Here is a 10715-nt window from a genome sequence, read left to right on the forward strand (position 1 = left end):
CTGACTCCTAGGACTCTTTAAAATACAAAAGTCAAGTAGGCATTCCTAGAAGAAAATCTGAGGAGCAGCCCAAGTAAACGGTTCATTTTCATCCAAACTGATCTTTGTTTAACTGCAATTTCCACCATCTCATTGTCCTAGCATGATCAGGTAGGAGCAAAAAACAGAGGGGCCATTCTTTTACCTCAGTCTTGAGTTGACATTGGACTGGTTTTACACAGCCACTCAACTACCTTTTGCACACACACTCAACTGCTCCTGGCACCAGCAGGCCAATAAATACTGCCTCAATGTCACTCTTTCAAATCCTTTCTATCTACATGCAGTCCCCTACTCTCTCCAACTCTTTTAGGCAAGTTTCCTTTTCAGACAATAAAGTAGTTCTGCCTTTAGTCAGACCAAAGCTAAATCTTGGACATAACACTTCATAAAATTTTCTAACTGTGCTTTCATACTATAAAGAACCCATGGAAGAGGAAGCATCACATTAATCCAAACTTTTTTCATTTTATTCCATCATTCCTATAACCACTTTCTACAAGGCAAACTTTTCTGCTTGCTAACAAGTTCTGCTCTGGGTTGCTGAACTATCCTGTCATAGCATGCATGTAAAACAGAGAAAAGGACTAAGGCATTACCAAGTTGAACAAGAAGTCCTAAAAACACAGGTCAAGTCTGGGAAAGAGTCTGAGAAACATGTCTCTAGTAAGCAGCATTCTATCACTTTTTCCATTTTGAAATTTAAATACCAGCACTCACAACACAGCACCATGGTAGCATGTGAGGCACAATGCTCACAACTGAAGCATTTACATCTCCTTCACCTGAAAAGCTGCTTTTGTTTCCAGAAAAGCACACAACTGAGGAACAAACTTGGAGCCTTAGTTTTAAAGAACACATCAACTGACTATTTTTGCATTTGTTGTCCCCATATGCAAAACATCATCTCAAAACAGGCACAAGTTAAAAGTACAAGGAAAGACCTTATCAGGGTCTCCCCCTCCACTGCTTAAATTTTTGGATTTTCCCTTCCAAGTTCTCAATTCCTTCTATGCACCAATCTTCTCTTTCATGCCCCAATCCTTCTTTTACTTTGTGGAAATAATGAATATCAGCTATTTTTTGAAAAACCGTATACTATTCTCCTTCATTGTTTATAAAGATAATGCATCACCTTATACCAGCAAGCAATACACTGGAGTGGTCACTGAAGTATCACTGTTGAAAACTAATAAACATGCAGCACACCCACAATCTTAAATTACAGTTCAGGAGTGAGGAAGCAAACATAACTGGAGTAAACTGAGTGAACTCACATTATTTACATTTAACTGCAGCTATTTCTGCCATTCTAAAGCATGACAAGCAGGTTCTCAGGATGCTGAAAGAGCAAAGAGACCATCAAACACATTGCTGACCTGATAGTGAAAAAGTCACATCTTATGGATCTTTTGCATCTTTTAAATCCTGTATTTGAAGAAGGAGAGAGAACAAGTTTCACAATGACAAAGCAGTAATCCTTACTGAGGCTAGTATTGTCCTAGGATGAGGGGGAATCTTTCAGAAGCTTTTCCACCAAACCAGACCCAAGGTCTGAGTTGTGCCACTCTAGTGCACTGGTACATAGAAGAGCATTTTCAAATCAGTGGTATTCATTAAGACTCAAAGGATTCTACAGACATTCCAAAATAAAAAAAAGGAAATGCTTCTTGCCAGAAGGCTTTGGCTTCTCATTGAACAGGAAAAAGAACGACGGAAAGGAAATTCATGTTTTGGAGAAGCTGAACAATAGAAATGACTAATCACCACTAAAGAATGCTTGAAACCCAGCCCTAGACCTTGAAAAGCAGCAGAAGGGAAAGCTAGCCTTGAAGCAAGTTTGTGCTTATGTACTGGCTGCAATCCCCTCACAACTTTCAGTGAAGTCATGAATCAGCGACAAGAGCCAGTAGGAACTTTCATGGCAAGAAACACAGCTGAGTTTTATGATAAAGCAGGTTTTCCGTCTTTTGGAAGGGTCCTCTTACCAAGACCAGATTCTCATGTGGAATACACAGCAGTTCAAAAGGGCCCTTTAGATTACTGATAGAATTTCTGCTCAAAGCTAGAAAACAAAACTGTATCATAACACTCACATACCCCAGGAACACCATACAAGTAAGCCTTGTTTCAGATTTGACTGCCTGCTTTATCTTATTTAAACTTGAGTGTGTATCTCAAGTGATCAACTTCTCAATACAGGGAGAAAAAAATTTCACTGCAGCAGTTCTGCAAAAGTGTTGCAAGGCAGTTATTTCATACTAAGGAATGCAGAAAGTATTTGAACAAACCAACTTTCCACTCAATTATCAGAAAGTCCACAGAAGCCATGAGGAAAGCAAGGAGATAAATGGAAGCGTTAGGTGAAGCATGTGACACGGACAGCTATTTCAAGTTTTCCTGTGCCTGGAATGTCTGCAGTATTTCAGCTCTCCAGGTATCTCCCCTCTTTTTCCTTTTTTAGCGTCTTCTGGTGGGTTTGTTTTGTTTGCCTTTTTTGTTTGTTTAGCAATACTTCCACTATTAGTGTTTCTCCCAACAAGACAGAAAGATACCTCCAAGAGCCTTCTGCCTCAAAGACAGCCTCGAATGATAAATAATTAGATTAGAAATCTGACTCCTAGATACTTAAGCACCTGAAAAAAAGGCTTGCAAATAAATTATTTTACTCTTATGCCCAGAACCACATCTTGTTTGTAAATAGTTCAGTGGAAACATTGCAGTGTCCTAGGGTTTAATTGGTCAGATAGAGCCTCTGCCAGTACTCCCCTTCTTAGAATGAGCACAGACAGCAGCATTTCAGCTGTCTTAGCAGATTTTTCCTCTAGCTCTATAAAACTCTTAAAAAATAAATAAATATTGCTAGAGCCTCAGAAAGGGGCCAAACATGCCAAAAGCAGACCACACTATCACAACAGAATAAACCTGATATCCTAGATCTTTTGCCACTTTTCCCCCCCTCAATCATTAACACAGCATCACCGAACACCAGATTTACAGGATGTTTCAGAGAAATTACACCAAATTTCTTAGTCACAGAAGACTGTCAGAAAAACTCCACATACGTTTAGAATTATCATCAAGGCTTTTTTCTTTTTCTAAACCCCAACTTAAAGAAAGACATTCATCAACTTCAGCGTTTTCTACTATCAAAGCAGCACATTTTACATTGGCATATGTAATACCATTATCAGTACAATCCCAGCTTTTTTTATCAACAGCCCATCAGCTAGGGGAAGAAATAGCTCCACATGCATACATCCAGCCTTTCTGAAAAAAAATCCTCAAAAGAGCACAATATATGCTGTAGCAAAACCCTGAAGCTTAGTTAGTTTCAAGGGTAAGTGACCCAACAGAATGGGTGCTCTCAGATTCAGAAACATTACACTTGCTAGGTTTTTCACCAATTTGAAAAACAAAACAAAAACCCCACCAAAAATACACAAACTCCTGAAACGTACCAGTATCAAAGCAGCTGGCTTAAAAGTTTGGAAATGAGCAAGGGCATGGGAGTGGGTACATGCCTGTGAGCCAGTGCTTTTCCTCCTGTTCCCAGCCCTACCTTCTCCTGTTCGTTTTCTTATTGCAATATCTACACACTCACGACCCACAATGTGTTAACATGGTTTGCAGATTCTGAAGTTAAGTACCCAGCATGTCCAGTGAAACCTGCTGGGAACTTCAGAATATTGCCTCTGGTAAAGGTGTGAACAGCTTCCATTTATCTCAATGCATTACTAAGGGCTTACTTCCTCCAAACATGGCCAAACTAGTCTATTTAGACTACAGCTCCCTCAGGGACCATCTTTAAATCCCACATAAGCATATGGATTAAATCTAGATAGGTTTTAGACAAAGTTATCTTCCCATCTTAGTTTAGATTGCTAAGTTTCTCCATATATATAAGATTTCTATGTTAGTATCAGTCATTTTCCAAACTGCATGTGTAAATACCAAAAGGCAGAATTAAAAAATAATACTGCCAGACTACACGGTTGATGTCACCTGAAGTCTCAGGCAAAATCCTGAACTCACAATTTCTAAGTTTACCTTCCCTGTAGATTAAATGTATTCTCAAATGAAACCAGTCTACAAGTCACAAGAGACATTTAATACATCACTTCCAGAAAATACTTAATCAATTACAACAGAAACATTTGGTCACATTTGCAAGACACTATAAGCTTTACTCATTGAGATGAAGAATCCTTGAGGTGGCTGCATAGGAAGAAGACTTCTTTTTTAACCATATTAATGGATTATTTATTGCATAATATGCCTGCCAGTCAAATGACATTTTTGGTTGACTATGCAAAAAGTTAAATTATGCAAGTATTCTTGAATCGGCTAGAGGGTACTTAAAACAGCAAACATGCCTAGATGTGAAGGAACTACTGACGAGTTTGAACACAGTTTAAAAGAAATCTTTCTAAGCAGCATGATTTTGGGGAACTTGATGAAATAACTATTTTCTATAGGCAAAAATTCACACCATCTAAGGATGGTCAATGTACCCATGTGAGATCAAATGGTTTAAAAGAATAACACAAATAGCTTCTGTTAAGAATACTCCCTTTTATGCGATTTAGTCATTCAGTCTATCCACAGCGAGATTGCTAGTTTTAAACCAGCTGTGCTGATCCACGACATGAATTCCTGCATCAGTATCCCTCTTCACATCCCCTGGACCCTACTTCATTTTTGTTGGAATATTAGAAAAAAGTGATTTCTATAATCGAAACATGACGCCCAGAAACAGAAAGGAAACCATTTCCAAGTCAAATAAGCAGCTGATCTAATTCAAATTCCATGCCACACTCAAAGTTACATGTTCTTACTGATGTTGATATTTCAACATTGACACAAGTCAAGTAGAAACAGCTTACAAATTATCCAGCCTGTGCATAAGAAGTCTCTGTGTGTGTCCAGTGTTTTCTGGGGACCGAGGTAAGAGAACTGTTAAATATGGTCAACACTAGCATATCAGAAGCTGAGCATTCACCAGAGAATTACTTCCTATTCCAGTTCCACAAGTTCAGTGATATTTTTTATTTTTTGACACTGTGAATTTTTTTCCACCTTTTCCCTGAGAACCCAAATTGCCAAGAGTCTTTGAATCAAGTATTTTGACTGTCTTCATGCAACAATCATTTGGTGTACCACTTAATACTGATAAATACCCAACTAGATCAGCAGTTCTAACACTAACACCTGACCTTAGCGGAGGAAGTTCTCTGTACACAGGTACATCAGAACTATTTGGACATTTCTCCAGCCACACACTACCTAACAGAGCAAGAAAACAAACAAAGTTAAGAAAGCTGGGCAACACTATTCTAGTCAGATAAAAACAACCGTGTTACCCATATGCAACTTCTAAATCACCTGAGCTTCAGCAACTTGTACTCAAAATAAAATACTACCTGACCTTTAGGGGTCCAGACTGCACTGTTGGCAAGAAGCCAAGCACACTGTATAGAAGCCTGCCTGGAGACAAAAGCATCACGTCCTAGTTTTGGGTACCTTGGCCCATTAGATACAGAGCATGGGACCAAAAAAACAACTGAAAACAAGGTTCTCCCAAAGGTACTAGCTACAAAAGTTACAAGCAGCACCACTATTTGTGGTAAAAATACTAGCAAGTCTACAAGGAAGTTATTCTTACTTCAGAAAAGCAGAAGAGAACTCCATTAGTACATGAGCAAACCAATGCCCAAACAAAAAAAAGAAAAAAAAAAAAGCTTGGCTTTCCTCCTCCTAATTCTGAAAAATGCTAAGCTTTCAAAATTCCATTTTTCACATTATCTTGAGTTTCACTGTGCTTTCATTACACGCAACATACTGTGCACTTACAGATCATACTCTATTACAAGTTTCTAGGGGAGGGCAGTTAATTCACAGCAGGCTTAGAAGCACGAGTATGTGGGAACACTCAAGCTCTCTGGGCTTGTCCCAACAAGGAGTCAGATCAACAGTAATGCTCCCAAAAAGCTGCAGCTCGTACTATGAGTAGCCATAGTAGGTCAAGTCTCTACCATCATCCCAGATCATTAACCCACTTACATAATAGTTGCCCAAAATCCGCTACAGTAGCTTTCTTCTAGTCCCAAGGGAACCCCAGTTCAGAAGCTACACACAAGACAAAGAAGCCTCAAGCACTCAAGGCAATCCTTAATTTAGCTACAGCAGGCAAAAAAGGCACAGCAAAAACTGTATTATCCCCTCCACTTCGCCCCCAAAGCCAACCAAGTACTACATGTTATTGGTAAGCTACTGAAGCAGAAATACCTTCTTTCAATGGCTGCCTAGAGGCTAACTCATATGGAAGTACATCCTTAAAGGAACCAAAGGACACAGTAAAACTAGCAGTTTCATTAACTTTGTATGTCAAGTACATATCATAAAGGCTTAAGTTAGATTTCAATTACACAGTTAATATCAGCTAATATTCAGCATTATTTTACATGCAATGGTTATGTCTCAGAAGAGTTAAGCAAAGCAATCAAGGCCTCTTCATCTAAGAGGACTAGAAATTGGGAGGCATTGAAACAGAGGCAAGAAAAGAGTCATCACTACAAATGCCTTCACAGAGTAACAGAACTTCTTTGGCAGGGCTTTTCCAAGGCTTTTCGACTGCCCAGAAGGCAGGAACACTGCCCAGCTAGACTGCTGAAGAAGCCAAGGCTAACGTGTTTCTGGAGAACCCCTGTCTAGGACGTGGCTCTAGGACTACCTTTAAAGGCAGACAGCAAGCGCATTCCCTGCTTTAAGCTCAAAATTTCTGAATGCTAGAAGCATGTGGAAGGCGGTCCAGGTTCTCACACCTCATTAAACCAATCCAGCAGCATCCCTGCAAAGTCAGAGGGGCTGGAGATGCTTAAAGTCTCTCAAGACTGCCCTTCAGGAAAAGTACCCATCCAGGCTGAGGGAAGCAGACCTCAGAGTTACTCTTTACTAAGACCACATCTGCATCAAGAAAGGGTATTGACATACTTTAGGATAATGCCAAAAATTGAGCCTTAGAACTGCAGAAAGATGGGAATAGTTAGGGTGGTGAGATGAATTAGGATTTCCTTCAGGTTTTAGAATGACTAAGAAAAGAACCTAGAATCAGCAACAGATTTCATTAATGAACACTGGTTTAACAAAGACTACACTGTTTCTGAGGCTACTAGTGACAGATGCCTCAGTCTTCTCCATCGAGTGTTAAGAGTTCAACTATGCTGAGTGGATTAAATACTAAGTTAACAGACAAGTATTTTTACCTGCTGCTATTCCAGCTCTTAGAAGTTTTCTGTAGCCTACTATGTGTTGATACTATGAACTAAGACACTGTTGAAGCCTCAAAAATGATTTTTAAAAAAATGCTTATAACTGTAGCCAGTAGGGGTCATTTCAGTGTAAAAAAACTGCTGTGGAAGAAAAGGCTACAGATAGGAGAGTAAAAACATAAATTTCTATTTACACAGTTCTGTAAGTCACTTCCATTTCCTCCTCTCTGAACTGAGGTAGGAAAAGGTCTACGCTCCCAGCAGCCAGGAGAGGGGAGGGAAGAAAAAAAAAAAAGTGACCTTTATTCCATAAGTAGATAAAGACATGGCTTAATACTACTTGCACTTCAGGCATCACCAGCCTAGCATGTTGCACGTGTGCCTGTAAACTGCACAGCTATTCAGGCCACAGTGGTAAAAAAAAAAAACAAACAAAAACCAAAACCAAAACAGAGCTAGTCAACCTTATTTTAGTGATCGTACATTATGTTCTCTTCCTTCCTTACTGCCACCCCTCGCAGCACAACACACACCATGAAGAATACATTACTTGTCTTGCTTAGAATGAGGCAGCTGCCTGACAATTCAGTAATAGGTATTCCAGGACTATTTATTAGGCTGACAGTTCAGCTCAGTTGCTTTTCATTTACGAGAATGAAAATTAAATAGATAAGTTATCTTCCTGACTATCCCTATAGGGACAGCTGGAACTAGTTCCTAACCACAACACTAATTGAAATGCGGTTTTGCCAACAAATGCTTCATACTATTTTCAACAGTAGACGGGACGTGTTATGAGTTGAACTACAGCAACGTACAGATTGCATCACTTCAAAGGAATGAAATACTCCTAAACTGCCAGAGACTGCGATACAGTAAGGGAGTTGGAACATTAAGGCATTTAATGACTGCAGGCTTTTAGTACCTTTAACCAAGAAGGGGGGTGGGGGGAATTGCTTAAGTCAAGCTTTTACTTGAAAACATGCAAAACCAGATACTAATCCAAAATCAGGTAGGTTTTTAAAGTACCCCTTCCCTCTTCACTTGTACTTCTCTGTTTAAGAAAACTTTTCCAATACATATTAAAAACAATAACGAGAAAGACTGCAGCGACATAAATATTCACCACCATGAATGTTATTGGTATAATGTCTTCCAGGCAGCTTAGGGCCATTTTTAACTGTTTAACAACAGAGCTTCTAACCTTGGAGCTGGTTCTCCCCAACCAACAACTGCAGAGGCTGATGGCACTGGTTACAACACAGGCAGGACACACTGCCCTGCTCTGCTGTGCTTTTGCAGTTTATTTGTGAGGGAGGCAAACGGAGTTTCAAACCAATACTGAACGCCAGGACAAAGGTCAGCTGCCCACTGAAAACGAGGGGCTGCAGCCGTCTCTAAGCAGGGCATCATTTTAAATGCAAGTTTTTGGGGCAGATGCTGCCTCGCCAGCTCTCTGGACTTTCTACCGCCCTCTACCCGCCGAGCGCAGACCGCCTTCCCTCTCCTTTTCCAGAATTGTCCAAGCCCCCGCTCCGGGTCTCACATACATTTATACGTATCCCAAGCTACTGGTTATTTGTAACCTCTTTACAATGCCGTATTGTCCCTCAGCTTGGGAGAAAAGGGAGCTGGATGGACAACGCAACGAGAGACTAAAAATTGGTCTTTGGCCTTTTGATAAATTATATATGTAAAAAAAAAAATAAAAAATACCCCCCAAAAAACAGAGGAATGATAGACACCAAATTTGAAGGGGATGGGTGAAGTCCTTCTTGCATTTCACAGCAATTCGTCACCTCACAAGCAGCCGGCAGGAAGAAGTGACTCCGAGAGGGGATTTCTCCCTCCCTCTTGATGCTCCAGCAAGGGAAAAAAGCATTCCTTACCACCATATTCAAAGTAGGAGGCAGGGAGATATTAAGTGACAGGAACAGGAAGGAAAACTTTCAAACAGATGAGCAGCTTTTGTGTTTCCTTACAGAGGAGGGAATCTGGAACAGGCATCGTGTGCACCACTGACCTCAGCCCATTCCCATCCGCCAAGCCCTTTATCAAGGAATTTTAGTTGGGCATCAGCCGTTGACATAAGGTATTAACAAGCCAGCGAAGCGCCGCGGAAAGCGACGAAGTGGAAGAACGTGGAAGTTCAGGCTAAGAGAACGAAGGGTAAAAAACTTTTAAGCGGAGAGGGTGAGGCGAGGAATCCTAACACACGCGCTTCCAGACGGGACAGGCGGGCGTGGGGAGGGAAGGAGGGCGCGCTGGCTCCCGGTGCGTCCTCCTCCCCGCCGCCCACCCCCGGCACGGATGGAGGGAGGGATGGATACATGGATGGATAACGTCCCGCCGCCTCTCACCTTCGCAGACGCCCACTTCGTACTCGGTGATGGAGTCTCCGTTGAGCGGCGGCCGGATGACACAGCGCAAGCCCCGGTCGCAAGCCCCGTGCAGCCCGTAGACGCCCCCGCAGCTCTCGTTCCGCTGCCGAGCGCACATGAAGCAGCAGCCGCAGATCCCCAGCACGATGCTGCCGGGGCAGCTCTTGGGTTCCTCGCACTTGGATTCGTCGCAGGGCAAGCAGACCAGCGCCCGGGTCCCCGACTCGCCCAGCAGCAGGGCCAGCAGCAGCAGCCACCCCGCCGCCAGGTGCCAGCCCGGGCGCCTCCTCCCCGCCGCTGACAGGTACATCCCGGCCGCCGCAGCCCGGCCTGGGCCGGGGGGAGCCTCTCGGGAGCCCCCTCGCCGGACCCGAGCGCGCCGCGGCTCCTTCCCCCGCCTCCGGCCCCCCGAGCAAAGTTTCCTCTCGCGGCGGCCGCTTCGGCCAAACTTCTCCTCCTCCTCCTCCTCTTCTTCTTCTTCTTTTTCCTTCCCGGGCGGCGGCTCCGCCCGCTGTCCGCTCCGGGAAGCGGCGCCCGTAGCTCCCCGCTCTGTGCTGAGGCTCCGCGGCGCTGCCCGCCCGAGCGAGCCCCTTGGCGAGGCGACGGCTGCTCTGCCCGGCTCGCTGCCCGAGCCCCGACTCGCCTCCTGCCTGCGCCTCGCCCCGCTCCCAACGCGCCCCCCCCGCCCTGCCCCCATTGGGCGGCGGGCGGCCAAGCCCCGCCCCGCCTGACCGAGGGCGCCTCCTCATTGGATGCCGCTCGCGACGGCCCCTCCCACCCTCCCCGGCCCCGCTCGCTCCGCCCCCCGCCCCCGCCGCAGCCCCAGATCCCGGGGCCGGGGAGGGAGCGAGCGGCGGGCTGGGCCCCACGGCGGCCGCCTTCCCCCCTGCCCTCCCCCTCCCCCCGGCCCGGGGCTCCGAGCGCGGAGCGAGGCGGCGGCAGCGCCAGACGCCGGGGACGGCTCGGGGGGACACCTCTGCCTGCGGGGGTGGGGAGCGAGAGGGCCCCGCGAAGGGCCCCGGGG

General features: G+C 44.3%; 1 protein-coding gene across 2 annotated transcripts in view; it reads right to left on the reverse strand.

Annotated features, from left to right (window-relative positions):
• The window catches only part of CRIM1 (cysteine rich transmembrane BMP regulator 1), a 174873-nt gene extending 164740 nt beyond the window's left edge, over nt 1–10133 (reverse strand). For both annotated transcript variants that reach the window (XM_069852494.1, XM_069852493.1), the window contains exon 1: nt 9671–10133. In XM_069852494.1, the coding sequence (XP_069708595.1) occupies nt 9671–10001 (331 nt within the window). In that variant the 5' untranslated portion in view covers nt 10002–10133. The remainder of the gene's footprint in view (nt 1–9670) is intronic.
• Nucleotides 10134–10715: the final 582 nt, after the last annotated feature.

The sequence above is a fragment of the Phaenicophaeus curvirostris genome, chromosome 2 (genome assembly GCF_032191515.1).
Source record: "Phaenicophaeus curvirostris isolate KB17595 chromosome 2, BPBGC_Pcur_1.0, whole genome shotgun sequence".
Taxonomy (NCBI): Eukaryota; Metazoa; Chordata; class Aves; order Cuculiformes; family Cuculidae; genus Phaenicophaeus; species Phaenicophaeus curvirostris.